Source organism: Hyla sarda, chromosome 9 (genome assembly GCF_029499605.1).
Source record: "Hyla sarda isolate aHylSar1 chromosome 9, aHylSar1.hap1, whole genome shotgun sequence".
Lineage (NCBI taxonomy): Eukaryota > Metazoa > Chordata > Amphibia > Anura > Hylidae > Hyla > Hyla sarda.
Window position 1 is genome coordinate 4223777 of NC_079197.1, and position 20289 is coordinate 4244065.

General features: G+C 45.5%; 1 protein-coding gene across 1 annotated transcript in view; it reads right to left on the bottom strand.

The window, feature by feature from the left end:
* Positions 1–20289, bottom strand: part of RAPGEF1 (Rap guanine nucleotide exchange factor 1) — a gene marked incomplete at its 5' end in the record, with an annotated part of 50607 nt that overhangs the window by 3675 nt on the left and 26643 nt on the right. Inside the window, 12 exon segments of the mRNA XM_056538576.1 lie at positions 2573–2701; positions 3925–4022; positions 4099–4200; positions 5053–5131; positions 5220–5314; positions 5406–5490; positions 6808–6996; positions 7095–7183; positions 9309–9397; positions 9478–9553; positions 9635–9758; positions 12413–12492. Of these exon segments, the coding sequence (XP_056394551.1) occupies positions 2573–2701; positions 3925–4022; positions 4099–4200; positions 5053–5131; positions 5220–5314; positions 5406–5490; positions 6808–6996; positions 7095–7183; positions 9309–9397; positions 9478–9553; positions 9635–9758; positions 12413–12492 (1235 nt within the window).

The following is a 20289-nucleotide window of genomic DNA, read 5'->3' on the forward strand; positions in this document are numbered from 1 at the left end:
GACCAATAACACTGCACACACTGATCTCTTATAGGTCCCTATGGGATAACAATGATCAGTATAAGAGATCAGTGTGTGCAGTGTTATAGTCCCTATGGGATAACAATGATCAGTATAAGAGATCAGTGTGTGCAGTGTTATTGGTCCCTATTGTATAATAATGATCAGTATAAGAGATCAGTGTGTGCAGTGTTATAGGTCCCTATTGTATAATAATGATCAGTATAAGAGATCAGTGTGTGCAGTGTTATAGGTCCCTATGGGATAACAATGATCAGTATAACACTGCACACACTGATCTCTTATACTGATCATTGTTATCCCATAGGGACCTATAACACTGCACACACTGATCTCTTCTACTGATCATTGTTATCCCATAGGAGACTATAACACTGCACACACTGATCTCTTATACTGATCATTATTATACAATAGGGACCTATAACACTGCACACACTGATCTCTTATACTGATCATTATTATACAATAGGGACCAATAACACTGCACACACTGATCATTGTTATCCCATAGGGACCTATAACACTGCACACACTGATCTCTTATACTGAGCATTGTTATCCCATAGGGACCAATAACACTGCACCCACTGATCTCTTATACTGATCATTGTTATCCCATAGGGACCTATAACACTGCACACACTGATCTCTTATACTGATCATTGTTATCCCATAGGGACCAATAACACTGCACACACTGATCTCTTATACTGATCATTGTTATCCCATAGGGACCTATAACACTGCACACACTGATCTCTTATACTGATCATTGTTATCCCATAGGGACCTATAACACTGCACACACTGATCTCTTCTACTGATCATTGTTATCCCATAGGAGACTATAACACTGCACACACTGATCTCTTATACTGATCATTATTATACAATAGGGACCTATAACACTGCACACACTGATCTCTTATACTGATCATTATTATACAATAGGGACCAATAACACTGCACACACTGATCTCTTATACTGATCATTGTTATCCCATAGGGGCTATAACACTGCACACACTGATCTCTTATACTGATCATTGTTATCCCATAGGGACCTATAACACTGCACACACACTGATCTCTTATACTGATCATTGTTATCCGATAGGGACCTATAACACTGCACACACTGATCATTGTTATCCCATAGGGACCTATAACACTGCACACACTGATTTCTTATACTGATCATTGTTATTCCATAGGGACCCATAACACTGCACACACTGATCTCTTATACTGATCATTGTTATCCCATAGGGACCTATAACACTGCACACACACTGATCTCTTATACTGATCATTGTTATCCCATAGGGACCTATAACACTGCACACACTGATCATTGTTATCCCATAGGGACCTATAACACTGCACACACTGATTTCTTATACTGATCATTGTTATTCCATAGGGACCCATAACACTGCACACACTGATCTCTTATACTGATCATTGTTATCCCATAGGGACCTATAACACTGCACACACACTGATCTCTTATACTGATCATTGTTATCCCATAGGGACCTATAACACTGCACACACTGATCATTGTTATCCCATAGGGACCTATAACACTGCACACACTGATTTCTTATACTGATCATTGTTATTCCATAGGGACCCATAACACTGCACACACTGATCTCTTATACTGATCATTGTTATCCCATAGGGACCTATAACACTGCACACACTGATCTCTTATACTGATCCCTGCAAAGCCATAGCTTTGCACAGATCAGTGAGATAGGGGCTTGATTGCTCAAGCCTGTAGCTCAGGCTTGGAGCAATCAAACCCCGATCGGACGCCGCGGAGACAGGTAAGGGGACCTCCGCTCGCGTCCTAGCTGATCGGGACATCACGATTTCCCGATCAGCCCGACTGAGCTACCGGGAAGCATTTACTTTCACTTTCAGATGCAGTGGTCAACTTTGATCGCTGTGTCTGAAGGGTTAATAGCGCGCTGCACAATGATCGGTGCCGCCAGCTGTTAGCCCAGGGTCCCGCTATGAATGGCAGCCGGGACCGACCCGGTGTGATGCGGGGTCACGGCGTGACCCCGTTTTAAACACTGGGAACGGGCGTACAGGTACGTCCTAAGTCCTTAAGAGGTTAAAGGTGTTATCCAGGATTACAAACACACAGCTGCATTCTTCCAGAAACAGCGCCACCCCTGTGCTCAGGTTGTGTTCGGTATTATAACTTGGCTCTATGAACTTCAAAGGAATTGGGCTGCAATACCGCACACAGCCTGAGGACAGGGGTGGCGCTGTTTCTAGAAGTCAGCTATGATTTTCTTATGCTGGATAAACCCCTTTAACTGTTCGAAGAGGAGATGCAACAATGTATCAGCACATTGTACAGAGACGATTGTCCAAACTGGAGATATAGCAAACCCTCAGCTGTGAGAAGTATTGTACAGCTTCTAAGCCTGTGGGGATCCCACTCCCTGACAGTCAGCAGAGATCTTGACATTACATTATATATATACACACACACACAGATGAAGAGGATGGCGAGTTCTGCACTTACACCTGCTGGAAGCGCCTCATACTGTCCAGGATGTTGAACTGCTGCCACCTCTTGGAGAAGTTCACTTTCCCATCGATGTGGTCAGGATTCCCCAGGTGAACGAAGGTGAGATCCTGTAAGATCAGACCGCTGGGCAGAAACAAGAGGAGAAGCTCAAACAAAAAGTCCCAAACATATACCGTGACATCACAGTGGTCATATAGTTACAGCTGCACAGTCCTCTCTATCCCCTCCCTGCACTCATCTATATGATCATAGAGAGAACTGTGTGGTCATATAGTTACAGCTGCACAGTCTTCTCTATCCCCTCCCTGCACTCATCTATATGATCATACAGAGAACTGTGCAGTCATACAGTTACAGCTGCACAGTCCTCTCTATCCCCACCCTGCACTCATCTATATTATCATAGAGAGAACTGTGTGGTCATATAGTTACAGCTGCACAGTCCTCTCTATCCCCTCCCTGCACTCATCTATATGATCATAGAGAGAACTGTGAGGTCATATAGTTACAGCTGTACAGTCCTCTCTATCCCCTCCCTGCACTCATCTATATGATCAGAGAGAGAACTGTGTGGTCATATAATTACAGCTGCACAGTCCTCTCTATCCCCTCCCTGCACTCATCTATATTATCATAGAGAGAACTGTGTGGTCATATAGTTACAGCTGCACAGTCCTCTCTATCCCCTATCTGCACTCATCTATATGATCATAGAGAGAACTGTGAGGTCATATAGTTACAGCTGCACAGTCCTCTCTATCCCCTCCCTGCACTCATCTATATAATCATAAAGAGAGCTGTGTGGTCATACAGTTACAGTTGCACAGTCCTCTCTATCCCCTCCCAGGACTCATCTATATGATCAGAGAGAGAACTGTGTGGTCATATAGTTACAGCTGCACAGTGCTCTCCATCCCCTCCCTGCACTCATCTCTATGATCATAGAGAGAACTGTGTGGTCATATAGTTACAGCTGCACAGTCCTCTCTATCCCCTCCCTGCACTCATCTATATGATCATGGAGAGAACTGTGTGGTCATACAGATACAGCTGCACCGTCCTCTCTATCCCCTCCCTGCACTCATCTATATGATCATAGAGAGAACTGTGTGGTCATACAGTTACAGCTGCACAGTCCTCTCTATCCCCTCCCTGCACTCATCTCTATGATCATAGAGAGAACTGTGTGGTCATACAGTTACAGCTGCACAGTCCTCTCTATCCCCTCCCTGCACTCATCTCTATGATCATAGAGAGAACTGTGTGGTCATACAGTTACAGCTGCACAGTCTTCTCTATCTCTGTATATGGTACATACTGTATTCACATCATTTGTAGGCACTTACAGGTACGGTATACATGGCGGCTCTACTTCAGAGAGTGCGGCTCGGTACGCTCGGAAGGAGGAGGAGCTGTCAATCAGGGTGCAGTATTCAGCGAGGCCCTGCAGGACAGAACATCACATTTAATACAGGAACAGTGTCAGGCGTGGCAGTGACCACCGTCTGTACTATCCTCACCTCGGACGTCTGCTTCTGCCACTCCAGCCGCCGGATGGGCGCAGAGTCCAGTGCGGACAGTATGGCGAGGTATGAGTTGAAGTTGTTGAGCTTCCTCAGATGCTGTGGAGTCACAAAATAGGAGAAAATGATGAGGGTTTGTAGCAAAAAACTACAACTTCCAGCATGCCCGGACAGCCAACGGCTGTCCGGGCATGCTGGGAGTTGTAGTTTTGCAACAGCTGAATCATCCTTGTTGGGAAACAATGTTCTAAGAAATACAAATCTGACACGTGAACAGGCCTTAGCCTGAACACAACTGTAACACCATGCTGGGAGTTGTAGTTCTGTAACAGCTGGAGGGTCGCTGGTTGGACACCTTGGCTTAATATAGGACATAAACAGCTGGCACAGGGCCGGGTGAAGGGGCAGGATGGTCAGGTCATAGCTTGGAGAGACAAACCCCTCTTTCTATGTTGATTTTCGAGGGGTTCTGAGAGGGGACCCTGTAAAAATGTGGTCTCCGAACCATGGACCTCCACATGTTGCAAAACTAAGAGTTGTAGCTTTACAAAAGGTCTACAGTCTGGAGACAAAGGCTGTAATACACAAGGCAAGTCCAGAGTCTGTATGTGCCTAGTCTACCCAAACAGAGCAGGTGCAACTAGTCCCCTGATGATGCAGATACCTTCTGGGGGAAACACGTCGGGACATTTATTGGTATAGGATTTTGTTAATCTTTTCTGTGATTATACTGGGTGCATTTGGTATGGATTATTGATCTTTTCGTATTCTTGGTTACTATTTGTAATCTTTTGACTTGTATCTGTTCTTTTGTGGAGGGCTATTTTGTATATAGTTATTATTATAGATTTTACACATTCTAATAAAAGATAAGTTGGATGTGAGTGATATTACAGCAGCCATATTCCCTTAAATGTCACATGATCATGGGACCAATCGTCTCTTACTCACTTTCATAATTTTGATGAATTTTAGTAGCAATCTTTCGCGGTCCTGCGCCTTCTCCTGCAGCATGATGATGGAGCGCACCCTGGGGAATGATTAGGATATAATTGAAGCTTAGGTTACACACGTGTACCGCGCTCGTCCCTCCATATTACAGCCCACACTCTTCTTACCAATAGGACATGTTGTTGAAATGCTCGGTGAACTGGGTCAGATTCGGACTCTTCTCCTCGTTTTGTTCTTTTGCCCAAAGCAAAACTTCAGGAATCTGTGATAATATGTAGTCGGGTGTTATAATCAGGGGGGGGGGGGGAAACAACCGTCAGACTCCCCCCTCCGCCATCGCCTCTGTTCCTTACCTCAATCTTGTAGAAGAGTTCGGCATCTAGAAGAGTCAGCTGCTCCGCTATCTCATGACTGTGGAAATCGTGCAGCGTCCCCGGTCTGGAATAAATACAAGACAATGAAAAGGCTTCAGGACTAAAGCTGTAAGACTCCGTTCACACCATAGGACCAAATTTAGGTCAGTGCACGGACTTCAGACAGGAGATAAGGATCTCTGACTTTCTTCTGGGCCGGTGAAAAATACACTGTGACCCGTAGCCGAATGTGACCTCTGCTCAGTGTTCTCAGCTGTTAGGGGTTAGGATTAGTGGGTAAAGGGGTTTGGGGTAAATAGGTTTGGGGTAAAGGGGTTTGGGGTAAAGGGGTTTGGGGTTAGGGGGTTGGGGTTAGGGGGTTGGGGTTAGGGGGTTGGGGTTAGGGGGTTGGGGTTAGGGGGTTGGGGTTAGGGGGTTGGGGTTAGGGGGTTGGGGTTAGGGGGTAAGAGAGAGAGCCGGCTGTAAAGCAGAAAAGGGTGTCCCTGTGCGGAGGGACACATTCCGCTACAGGGACACAGTTTTCTTCATTACACCGGCACTACCATAAGGCAGTTTAGGCCACTGTCTTAGGGCACTGGTGGTGAATAACCAACTCCCAGCATACCCTGCAGCTTCCCCCTTTTGCAAAAGCTGAAGAGTCTCTGCCGGGGGAACATTCTGGATTTCGGACCGATACATTTAGTTTGCACCGATACATTGTAGCAAACAATCAGGACATGAAAGCGATTGGCACTACCTGCAGAGCAGGGCTGTGGAGTCGGTAGATAAATGTTCCGACTCCACTTTATTAATATGTTATCTTTTTGTGTGCTGATCTGCTGCTGAAGATATGGCAGTGGGAGGATCCAGGGAGAGGCATTTATTATAAAACATGATTTCCCTAGTAGAATCCCATAGTCATGTTTAAAGTTTAAGCTAACAATCGGAGTTTTCAAGTTTTTATAGCCTTAGCTGAATGGCAGCAGTTTTTCCAATGGTTTACAGCTTCCATCTTGTACTATTGACCCTCCATTCCCTTCACTTATACAAGTGTCTCTAGTCCTGCAAAAAACAGGAGCAACTGATCATAGCCGTGTCCTAATGGATCAGAGATGCAGTATACACAGAATGGGGGAGGCCGACCAGCAACCTGATCCTCTAAGGCAGTGTTTTCTAACCAGTGTGCCTCCAGCTGTTGCAAAACTACAACTCCAGCATGCCCGGACAGCCAAAGGCTGTCCGGGCACTCTGTGAGTTGTAGTTTTGCAACAGCTGGAGGCGCCCTGGTTGGGAAACACTGCTTTAAGGAGACAAGAGAGTAGAAGACCGGGGCATTATACAAACGCAATATTTCCGTACATTTTCTGATAGCAATATTTGGCACGCAGGGAGACCCGAATACCTTGCAGCCACCCCCCGGGCAGCGAGGGGCCTCATGGCAGAGTTGCAATGGTTTTGCATCCTCTTGTTGTCCACCTTCTCCAGGATGTTCTTGCGCAGCACGCGGGCCAGGCTCAGCTCGCCTTTGCACACCAGCCGGAACACCAGCTCCATCAGCAGCTTCAGGATTTCATCTGTCAGCTCCACCAAGCTGGAGAAAAAAATTTATTAAATATACGCCCAAAAAAAACACAGCGCCCCCCTTCTGTTGTGTCCGGATATGGCTGCAGATCGAAATGCGTCACTTACCACAGCTCGTCCACCACTCGCACCAGCACGAAGAAGGTGTTCTTGCTGACTCGCTGCTTGAACGTGTCTTGGAAGTGGCAGAATCTCTCATATGTTAACAAATGGTTAAAGAAATAAAGAACTGACTGGCCATGTTATTTTTTATAGGAGTAGATCTATTATCCTGGCATGTTAGGAGTTGTAGTCTCATAAATGGTCCCTGTCCTGTTAAACAACTTCCTCCCTACCTAAAAAAGAAAATCTTTAAAGTCTTGGCCACTAGGTGTTTCCCTTCTCTGCAATCTGCTATCCACTGCCTGTTGTCATGGAAAATCTGTCTCTAGTGATAAGCTAGATCAGGACAAAACACAAGGGGTGGGGACTACAATGCACTATGTGCAAGATAGAAAGCCTGGGCTGTGTACCTGCCTGCTGATGTAATTCCTAACATATTTGTAAATCACTTTTTTTTTTTTTAAAGGGGTACCCCGGAGGGAAATGTTTTTCAAATCAACTGGTGCGAAAAATTATACAAATTTGTAAATTACTTCTATATAAAAAATCTTCATCCTTCCAGAACTTATCAGCTGCTGTATGCTCCACAGGAAGTTGTGTAGTTCTTTTTCCAGTCTGAGTCAGGAACTGTCTGGAGCAGCGCAAATCCCCATAGCAAACCTCTCCTGCTCTGGACAGTTCCTGACATGGACAGAGGTTGCAGGAGAGAGCACTGTGGTCAGACTGAAAAAGAACTACACAACTTCCTGTGGAGCATACAGAAGCTGATAAGTACTGGAAGGATTAAGATTTTAAAATAGAAGTAATTTACAAATGTGTATAATTTTTCTGGTACCAGTTGATTTGAGTTTTTTCCCCTCTTCAGTACCCCTTTAAAATGACTTCTTACCCCCCAAAAATGCTCTAAAGTCTTGTCTTAAAGGTAGTGCTGGGCGGTATTCCGGTTCATACCAAATACCAGTGTGTTTTATTTTTTATTTTTATGATGTGAATTTTTCATATACCGCAATACCAGTGAGTGTATATCTTGTTGGGGACAGAGGGCGTACCTGTATGCCCTCCGCCCACTCCCTTCCTATAACGCGGGGCCCGCGTCATAGCGGGTCGGGCCCGACTCGGGCAGGGGAACTGTGGCTAATAGCGTGTGGCACTGATCGCGGTGCTGCACGCTATTAACTTTAGACGCGGCATTCAAAGTTGATCGCCATGTCTAAAGTGTAATCTTATCAGTGCCGGTCAGCTCAGTGGGTTGTTGGGGACCACCGCGGCGAAATCGGGGCATACCGAACAGCTGGAGGAGGGTCCCCTACCTTCCTCCTGCATGTCCGATCGCCGAATGACTGCTCCGCGCCCGAGATCCAGGCAGGAGCAGTCAAGCGGCAGAATCATTGATCAATGTTATCCTATGGGATAACAATGATCAATGTGAAAGGCTATAACATTGCAAAAAAAAAAAAAAAAAGTTAAAGATCATTTAACCCTTCCCCCAATAAAAGTCAGAATCACCCCCCTTTTTCCATTTTAAAAATGAATATTAAATAAAAAAATTCCCATTTAAAAAGAAAAAAAATACTGTTAAATACAGTGAAAGCGCCATCATTTAGAAAAATACAGTGATATACATTTTTGGTCATACTGCCAGGCACAAAGTCTCTCTTCTCTGCAATCCATTGGCCATTGTCAGGGGTAATCTGTCTCTGGTAACAGCGAGATCAGGACAAAACACAGTGGGCGGGGCTTAGTATGTGCAAGATAAAAAGCCTGGGCTGTGTACCTGCACACTGAGCCAGTCTGTTCCTCAAAGGTAAATCAAGGCTCCCCTCTTATTGCTAATCACCCATAAAGCTCAAGACAGCTGTCCATGTGTAAATACCAGCGTACCTACTGATGTATGTCCAGAGTACTGCAGTGCAACTTTCCCTTCTTTAGTTTTTCAGCAGCAGTTCAATGCTTGGTGTAACCCCTTCCTTGCTGTGCTATTTATTTGCATTTTGCTCTAATAGCAACATGAAAATACATGTAATCAGTTCCACTTCTTCCCTACACATCATCTAGTACTGTACTGTTTAACTCATCAGACCAACACATTGCAGCCTGTACGGTCCAATGTCCTAGAATATCAGAGAGGTGTAGGTGCTGTGCAGTGATCGGCAGGGAAGTAAGGGAAAGGAGATCCATGTATGTGTCGTACTGTACAGTATGGTAAAGACACTGGAAAGGATATCTGTACTGGAGCTTCTGGATCAGCTCCTCTGGTGAAATGAACGTGCGGTAGGTGGTGAGGAAAGCCTCGCAGTACAGGACCAAGTCTGTGGGAGAGAGAAGGTCACTATTCTGCTGGAGCTGTCACTGTGTGTTCCTCTGGATCACTCACTCAGAGGTCACTCACCTTTGCGATCTGTCTCTGTAGCGTGGACGAGCAGGATGTCCCCAGACCCTCCCCTGACATCAGGGCCATCATCTCCCTGTACAGACAGAGACATTGGTTATATTATGCATTGTCCTCTATCCTTGAGGCTCCGCCTCTGCCGCTTTAGCGCCTTTACCTCTTGTTTCAGCGTGAGTCGCGCCATGATCTCATTGTGATCCACCAGGGAGAGCTCATCCCCCTCCTCACTCTCCTCGGCCTCCTGCTCCTCCGGGTTCAGACCTTCTGTACAATTCTGTGGCCTGAAATAAAAAGTTGTGTCAAATACATGAACCTAATATCTCCTTCTGTTCTCTGCCTGCCGTAATGGAGCGCGGACATTGTTCTTCACATTTAAGGTCTAAACAGCATCCTAACCTACTTATCACTGCTGAGGGTTTGTTACAATTACATCCAGTCTAGAATAACCTTTGCAACATGGTTCCCAATCTGTGGCTCTTCAGCTGTTGTACAGACTACAACTCCCAGCATTTCGTGACAGGCCCTGGGCTCAAAAAGCTGTTGCAGAACTACAATTCCAAACATGCCGTGGCAAGCATTTATTCGGCTCTCCAGCTGTTGCAAAACTACAACTCCCAGCATGACCTGCAGCTTCTTACCTGTGGCAAAACTACAACTCCCAGCATTCCATCACAAGCCTTCGGCTCCCCAGTGGTGGTAAAACTACAACTTCCAGCAAGCCCTGGTACCCACGACGCTCTTCACCTGTTGCAAAGCAACAACTCCCATCATGCCCTGACAACCCTGCAACTCTCCAGTAATTGCTGAACTACAACTCCATGCATGCCCTGCAGCTTTCCACCTGCTGCAAAACTACAATTCCCAGCATTCCCTGACAGCCTTCGGCTGTCAGGGCATGCTGGGAGTTGTAGTTTTGCAACCGCTGAGTAGTCATTGGTTAGGAAACATTGATTGAGGGGATAAACACTCTGGATTTTAGAGTGATACCTTTCACTGATACATTGTAGCAAACTCTCAGAACATGAAAGCGACTGCACTTTTGTGTATGTCTCTTTAAAAGGTCTCCCGTTCTGGTGATGGTTCCTCGCACTCTACATTATGGGAGGGGTCCACCATTACTACTTTACCTCCTCCACGTGTCAGTGCAGACAATAGTACAATGGTGGAGGTGACAGGTGACGCGGCGTCGCGCGCTCCAGATAACCAGCTGTCTGCTGAGCCGAGGTTTCTCGCGTTTCCTTGATCTGCAGACAATGGCGTCCTTGGCTGCCCTCCTACACGTAAGGGCTCATTAATGGTGCCAGAATTAGGAGGTGAAATAACAGTAATTATGTCTGATGCCGCTCGGCGCTGTCATGGGGGCTTCACAGATGACTGGGGGCTTGTATGCTCCTCCTGAACACAGCACGAAAACCGCAAGAATACCTGATCCCTCGCACTTACGTGACTTGTGATCGCACCTTAATAAAGTTTCCCCATCTCTAAACTAACCTTAACCCCTTCAGTACTGTGACATTAATGTACGTCCTGGTGCTCAAATAAAACACTGCACTACGACTATATAGCGGAGCCCTGTGCTGTGGGGGCAGATACTCAAGACACCCACAGCTATATCCACGGCTGGCCTGGGTGACGTAACAAGCCCCCCCCCCCCATCACCCTGGTGCTCCCCAGGAGTACAGGCGATCATGTTACTGATGGATTAAATGGCGCACAGACTGCTTACATGTCATGGTCATGATTTAACTGTGGCATGCAAGGGGTTAATCATGCTGATAAATTCCCACATTTTATTATCATTATTATTATTAATATACATTTTATTTGTATTAATAATAATAATAATAATAAATAAAATAAAAATAGTATTATAATAGTATTATTATTACTAATTCATTTTTAGTATATTATTTGTATTAATATTTTATTATGAATAATAATAACAACAACACTAATACATTTTTTTAATGAATAATAATAAAATATTAACAACAATATAAAATAATATTGTTTAAATATTATTCGTCATATGTAAATAAAAAAATTGCGTTTCTATTCCTCGCCCATTTTCAAGATCTCCGCTTGCTGTCACGACATGAAAAGTAACTAATGCGGAGAAGCACCTGTCTGGGAGTTTTCTCTAACGCATTAGGTCTGCGCTAGTAAGGTCTTAAAGGGGTACTCCTGTGAAAACTATTTTTTTTTTTTAAATCAACTGGTGCCAGAAAGTTAAACAGATTTGTAAATCACTTCTATTAAAAAAATCTTAATCCTTCCAGTACTTTTTAGGGGCTGTATACTAAAGAGAAATTAAAAAAAGAAATGCATTTCCTCTGATGTCCTGACCACAGTGCTCTCTTCTGACCCCTGCTGTCCATTTTAGGAACTGTCCAGAGCAGGAGAATATCCCTATAGAAAACATATGCTGCTCTGGACAGTTCCTAAAATGAACAGCAGAGGTCAGCAGAGAGCACTGTGGTCATGACATCAGAGGAAATGCATTTCTTTTTTGGATTTCTCTTTAGTATACAGCCCCTAAAAAGTACTGGAAGGATTAAGATTTTTTTAATAGAAGTGATTTACAAAAAAAAAAAAAAGTTTTCCACAGGAGTACCCCTTTAAAGGGGCCACCAAAATTATTATTTTTTGGATTGTCTTCCGAATATCAGTGACCAGAGAGGTCACATGCTGCTGTCAGTGAAATGCTGGGAGTTGTAGTTTTGCAACAGCCGGAGACTGTACTAAGGAGCTGTATAGCCACTGCTTGGGGCAGTGTTTCCCAATTAGCGAACCTCCAGCTGTTGCCAAACGACAACTCTCTGCTGGGAGTTGTAGTTTGGCAGCAGCTGGAGGCACGCTGGTTAGAAAACACTGCTGTAGAGTGATTTAGCTTTACTTTGGTAAACCAGAAAAGAGTGAGCGCCGCTGCAGGTACCTTTCGGGGGTCTCCTCGTCGCCGGGTGCACAGGGCTGTGATGAGGCTCTTTGGTGTCCGACTCCAAGCAAAGGCGATTCCTGCAGGAGAACAATATGTCCGTGAGTCAGGGGACGGAAACAAAGCACATCCCGGAAATATTCTCCACGACTATGCGACTAAAATGCGAAAACGGTCAACGGCTCATCGGTCGATCAACATATAGGACAATGCAGATACAACCTTACCTTATGCTGCTGTTTATGGCGGACTGTTCCCCAATAGACTAAGGCTGCATTCACCTCTCGTTTTTGCAATACGGTTCCCGTATCCGGTTTCAGTGTAAAAAACGTATGGAACCGTATTGCGAACCGTATGTATAGACATGTAATTGAAAACCGTATGCCAAACGTAGCATCCGGTTGTGAGCGTTTTGCATCATTTACGCTTTTATCCGTTTTTTTCCTGTACGGTTTTATGTCCGGGTGAAAAACGTATAAGTTTTTTTTTTTTTTTTAAATGGTGGTCAATGGGAACCGTACGGTTGGTTCCATCCGGCTTGTACAATATGGTTTTGCAGTTTGCACATGCGCAGTGCACGCCGAAAGTTCTTCCCACAAATAGAACAAGAAGAACTTTAATTAAGGACAAACAAAACCGTATCCGTTTCTTTTTTCAAAAAACTTATATAAACTTATGCAACCGGACATCTGTTTTCAAACCGTATACGGATTAAAACTGTACAGAGGTCTATACGGTTGTATACGGTTCGATCCGGTTTTGAGACATTATTTTTATTTAATTTTTTACATAAAAAACTGAAACGGGAACCGTATTGCAAAAACGAGAAGTGAATGCAGCCTAAAACAGCAGGAGGGTCAGTGTCCACCAATACGTGGCTCTTCTGCCGTTGCGAAAAACACTGCAACTCCCAGCATGTCCTGACAACAGCATTCTGGGTGCAATAGTTTTGCAACAGCCGTAAAGCGACACTATAGAGATCACAGTGGTGGACGGTCGACTATCTAGATCAGTGTTACCCAACCAGGGGGCCTTCAGCTGTTGCAAAACTACAACTCCCAGCATGCCCGGACAGCCTTCGGCTGTCCGGGCATGCTGGGAGTTGTAGTTTTGCTAGTTCTAGATTGCTGTTAATATACACAAACAAAAAGCTGCAAAAACATGGAGGAAGCACAAGGGCAGGGGAAGCAACATGTTAATACAGGCAGCGAGCAGCGACAGATGTTTGCGCACACACACAAGCGAGCACAATCACAATTCACAAGCGATGTTGTTAGCGGATGATGGGAGTGCAGCCGGATACAACAACCCGCCACATCCAAAATCAGGTGAATATGCAACAGCTGCTGGATCGTCCCCCCCCTTAGTGCAATCCCGGGACCCCCTTCTCTTCCCCCTATAGCAGCGGTCTCCCAACTGTGGCCCTCCAGATGGTGCAAAACTACAACCCACAGCATGTCATTGGCTGGCCGAGCATGCTGGGAGTTGTAGTTCTGCAACATCTGGAGGGTCACAGTTTGGAGACCACTGTACAGTAGAATGGACCCCCCTTTCCCCCTATGGACATTATTGCACACAAGTATTAAGTGGATGGATCATGAGTGTTCAATGGAGCGGAGGTTAAAGGGGAACTCCGCTAGTTAAAGGAGTAGTGCAGTGAAATATATCTTATCCCATATCCAAAGGATAGGGCATAAGTTATAGATCGTGAGGGGTCCGGTCACTGGGACCCCCTGCCACGATCTCCTGAACGGGTCCCCAGCAGTCATCTGGAAGCGGCCGTTTCGACCTCCGCAGGAAGCTGTGGCAGACACGCCCCCTCCGTGTATCTCTATGGGATACATGGAGGGCGCGTGTTGGCCGCCGGTCCATGCAGGGGTCGGCACGCCCCCTCCCAACAGACTGCCGGGGCCCCATCCAGCGACAGGACTCCCCGCAATCTATAACTTTGCATAGGTGATAAAGGAGTTCAATAGTGAAATATAACTTAACAACTATTCCCCTTTTCCCAGGATAGGGCATAAGTGTCTTATTTCAGGGGGTCCAACAGTTGGGACCCCCTGCGATATCCTGCCCGGCGCCTCGGCTCTCCTCATGCGCAGAGCGGCCACTACTCAGTGGTGGTCCCTCCGTGCATGGGGAGAGCCGGGCAGGATATCAAGGGGGTCCCAGTGGTTTGACCCCCTGAAATAAGACACTTATGCCCTATCCTGTGTATAGGGGATACGTTGTTAACTGCTAGAGTTCCCCTTTAATAGCCGCCACCTTCCTCCAAGCGGCAGGGTCAATTCCCGATGCAACAATCCACAATGAGCGCGGTCGTCCGGTTGTTGCTATAGGATCCAACTGACTTCCTCTGCACTGGATACAATTGTATCTGAGCAGTAACCACAGGAGACAAAATAATAGATTAACCTCTGCACCGCCGCGCTGACATCTGACGGGGGGGGATCCACTTAGCAGGATTTTCGTGGTTATTGAAACGTACGCGGGACATAAGTCGAGGGCCAATCCTTACGTATCGGATCAGTGGAATCTACAATGCGGTTATTAGACGGTAATTTCGGGGACTGAGACCGCACATCCCTTCTAGAGATCAGGACCATAAAATGGAGACCGCGGAGGGGAATACATTTACGTTTTTTAACTCTTTAGAATAGTTTCACATTCTTGTGCCTCAGAAGGTCTGTGGGTCCGATGACCTGGAGGTCAGACAGGTCCATAACCCTGAAGACACAACAATGCGCATGTAATGCACTGGTGTGAATGCGGCTGTACGCCGAGATAGTGTAAGATCCTCCATAATAGAGAAAACACAATACGTCCTAGTACGTCCCACTCTCCCTTAAAGGAGTACTCCGCCCACAGACATCTTATCCCCTTAGCCAAAGGATAGGGCAGTGTTTCCCAGCCAGGGTGCCTCCAGCTGTTGCAAAACTACAACTCCCAGCATGCCCAGACAGCCAAAGGCTGTCCGGGGATGCTGGGAGTTGTAGTTTTGCAACAGCTGGAGGCACCCTGGTTGGGAAACACTGTGATAGGGGATAAGATGTCTGACTCGCGGGGGTCCCACCATATTGTTAGAATATCAGGTGCTGCACGGAGATATTTCAATGTTTCCCAACCAGGGTGCCTCCAGCTGTTGCAAAACTACAACTCCCAGCATTCCCGGACAGCCTGAGAGAAAAGAATACAAGCGTGTGCGTGTACAAGTCCCTAGGCCAGTATGGCTTTGGCTGTCCGGGCATGTAGTTTTGCAACAGCTGGAGGCATCCTGGTTGGGAAACACTGCCCTATCCTTTGGTTAGGGGTCCTGCACGGAGATCACGGGAGGTCCCAGCACCAGGACCCCCCCCCATGATGAGACATCTTATCCCCTATCCTTTGGATAGGGGATAAGATGTCTGTGGGCAGAGTGCCCCTTTAAGACTGGGAATGTTGTACGTCAATATCCTATCGGTTAGGCTTCATTCGCACTACGTAATTTCCAAATAATGAAATTCCGCTCGGAAATTAGGTGCAGCAGCCTCCGTTGTCTTGAATGGGATTCTGCTGCACCGTGCGCGATGCTGAATCTCAGCGACAAATTCACAATTCGTACTACCGAAAAAAAATGAACGTAGTCATCATCCAATGAAAAATGAGTGCAGACTGCATTGCCGTCAATGGTGACTGTGCAGGTCCGAGCAGTCCTAGCGCCAAAGGATTTCGGCGACATCTGACAGACGGAATCTCCACCCCGGACTCTCTCTAGTCGGGGATTCCGTAGTGTGAACGAAGCCGTTCTTTGAAATGACTCTGTATTAATTGCAGAGACCCCAATCTCGGGCCGTGTCCTCCTCTTGGTTGTCCTGGTTGCAGTTGTATCTCTATCGTACAGATGGATGAAGAACAAAACCTTAATATATCAGGGTCCTGGTGAGACAATGGTGCAAGTCCTGGACACGGTCATGGACAAAACGTAAGTTAATGTTGGTAAGTGCATGGGGGTCCGAAAACCCTGGGGTCAGAGGTTAGTGTTAGAATTAGGTTGGTGGGTCATGCGGTGCACCGGTCCAGTGCAGCGGGGAGGTCGGAGGGGCATGCGCTGAGAAACTACAAAGCATGCAGCGACTGGGGGTGACCTGTGATCCCCCCATTGTGCCCCCTCACCCCAGGATGTGACTTTTACTTACACCATGAGGCAGGGGGTCTCCGTTGCTTTGCCCGGAGGAATACAGGTTGACGTATTCCCCATCTCCCGGCTCATCACTCGCATTTTCATTCTACGGCGGGAAGAGGGAATGTTTGGCAATTGTCTCTATTTTACATGTCTGCTGAGTGTAGGGGTCACAACAAGGGACAGTCTAAAAAGTGAGGTCACTGTGTATATATATTACATTACTGATCCTGTACTGATCCTGAGTTATATCCTGTATTATACTCCAGAGCTGTACTCACTATTCTGCTGGTGAGATCACTGTGTACATACATTACATTACTTATCCTGTACTGATCCTGAGTTATATCCTGTATTATATTCCAGAGCTGTACTCACTATTCTGCTGGTGAGGTCACTGTGTACATACATTACTTATCCTGTACTGATCCTGAGTTATATCCTGTATTATACTCCAGAGCTGTACTCACTATTCTGCTGGTGAGGTCACTGTGTACATACATTACTTATCCTGTACTGATCCTGAGTTATATCCTGTATTATACTCCAGAGCTGTACTCACTATTCTGCTGGTGAGATCACTGTGTACATACATTACATTACTTATCCTGTACTGATCCTGAGTTATATCCTGTATTATACTCCAGAGCTGTACTCACTATTCTGCTGGTGAGATCACTGTGTACATACATTACATTACTTATCCTGTACTGATCCTGAGTTATATCCTGTATTATACTCCAGAGCTGTACTCACTATTCTGCTGGTGAGATCACTGTGTACATACATTACATTACTTATCCTGTACTGATCCTGAGTTATATCCTGTATTATACTCCAGAGCTGTACTCACTATTCTGCTGGTGAGGTCACTGTGTACATACATTACATTACTTATCCTGTACTGATCCTGAGTTATATCCTGTATTATACCCCAGAGCTGTACTCACTATTCTGCTGGTGAGGTCACTGTGTACATACATTACATTACTTATCCTGTACTGATCCTGAGTTATATCCTGTATTATACCCCAGAGCTGTACTCACTATTCTGCTGGTGAGGTCACTGTGTACATACATTACTTATCCTGTACTGATCCTGAGTTATATCCTGTATTATACTCCAGAGCTGTACTCACTATTCTGCTGGTGAGGTCACTGTGTACATACATTACATTACTTATCCTGTACTGATCCTGAGTTATATCCTGTATTATACTCCAGAGCTGTACTCACTATTCTGCTGGTGAGGTCACTGTGTACATACATTACATTACTTATCCTGTACTGATCCTGAGTTATATCCTGTATTATACTTCAGAGCTGCACTCACTATTCTGCTGGTGAGGTCACTGTGTACATCCATTACATTACTTATCCTGTACTGATTCTGAGTTATATCCTGTATTATACTCCAGAGCTGTACTCACTATTCTGCTGGTGAGGTCACTGTGTACACACATTACTTATCCTGTACTGATACTGAGTTATATCCTGTATTATACTCCAGGGCTGTACTCACTATTCTGCTGGTGAGGTCACTGTGTACATACATTACATTACTTATCCTGTACTGATCCTGAGTTATATCCTGTATTATACTCCAGAGCTGTACTCACTATTCTGCTGGTGAGGTCACTGTGTACATTACATTACTGATCCTGTACTGATCCTGAGTTATATCCTGTATTATACTCCTGAGCTGCACTCACTATTCTGCTGGTGAGGTCACTGTGTACATACATTACATTACTTATCCAGTACTGATCCTGAGTTATATCCTGTATTATACTCCAGAGCTGTACTCACTATTTTGCTTGTGAGGTCACTGTGTACATTACATTATATTACTTATCCTGTACTGATCCTGAGTTATATCCTGTATTATACCCCAGAGCTGTACTCACTATTCTGCTTGTGAGGTCACTGTGTACATTACATTATATTACTTATCCTGTACTGATCCTGAGTTATATCCTGTATTATACTCCAGAGCTGTACTCACTATTCTGCTGGTGAGGTCACTGTGTACATACATTACATTACTTATCCTGTACTGATCCTGAGTTATATCCTGTATTATACCCCAGAGCTGTACTCACTATTCTGCTGGTGAGGTCACTGTGTACATACATTACTTTTGCCCCTATATAACAAGGATGTAACACGTCTTCTCTTCCCTGTAATGTTGGGTGAGGTGACAGCAGCTCTGAAGACATTTAAGTGGAGTTCCCCTTTAGCGCGCACTGTGCAGCGATGATATCACGTGGACACGATCAGGGGAGAGGACACGTATCCTAACAAGGCCTCGTTGAATGAATCTGCACTCAGTCTGAGGCAATGTTTCTCAACCAGGGTGCCTCCAGCTGTTGCAAAACTACAGCTCCCAGCAGTTGGACCACTCTTTCTATAACCATCAATAAGCTTCTTACACCTCTCAGCCGGAATGTTGGACCACTCTTCCTATAAGCATCAATAAGCTTCTTACACCTCTCAGCCGGAATGTTGGACTCTTCCTTTACAAACTGCTCCCGGTCTCTTATTGGAAGGCGCCTTTTCCCAACAGTAATTATAAGATCTCTCCACAGGTGATCAATGGGATTTAGATCTGGACTCATTGCTGACACTTCAGAACTCTCCAGCGCTTTGTTGTCATCCATTTCTGGGGCTTTTTGACGTATGTTTGGGGTCATTGTCCTGCTGGAAGACCCAAGATCTCGGACACAAACCCAGCTTTCTGACACTGGGCTGTACAGTGCGACCCAAAATCCATTGGTAATCCTCAGATTTCATGATGTCTTGTACACATTCAAGACCCCCAGTGCCAGAGGCAGCAAAACAACCCAAAACATCACTGACCTCCCCCATATGTCACTGTAGGTTCTGTGTTCTTTTCTTTGTAGGCCTCATTCCGTTTTCGGTAAACAGTAGAATGATGGGCTTTACCAAAAAGCTCTATCTTGGTCTCATCTGTCCACAAGACGTTTTCCCAGAAGGGTTTTGGTTACTCAAGTTCATTTTGGTAAAATGTAGTCTTGCTTTTTTCTGTCACTGTGTCAGCAGTGTGGTCCTCCTGGGTCTCCTCCATAGTGGGGTCCTCCTGGGTCTCCTCCATAGTGGGGTCCTCCTGGGTCTCCTCCATAGTGGGGTCCTCCTGGGTCTCCTCCATAGTGGGGTCCTCCTGGGTCTCCTCCATAGCGTTTCATTTCATTTAAATGTGGATGGACAGTTCGCGCTGACACTGATACTCTCTGAGCCTGCAGGACAGCTTGAATATCTTTGGAACTTGTTTGGGGCTGCTTATCCACCATCCGGACTATCCTGTGTTGACACCTTTCATCAATTTTTCTCTTCCATCCTCGCCCAAGGAGATTAGTGCAATGGGTTGCAAACTTCTTGATAATGTTGCGCACTGTGGACAAAGGCAAATCTAGATCTCTGGACATGGACTTGTAACCTGGAGATTTAGTTTGGTGACATTATGTCCAATTTGCTTTTTTTCCTCCTTTTTTGGTTTAGTTCCAATACACACAAAGGGAATAAACATGTGTATAGCAAAACCTGTGTTACTGCAATCCTTTCCTGTGAGAAATCCTTCATTTTCTAGAAAAATGTCAGGGGTGCCAACATTTACGGCCATGACTGTATATCCATAATGCTGCAATATAGTGGTTCAGACCTAACTAACTGTCAATGGACTCATAGCACCGGTGATGCA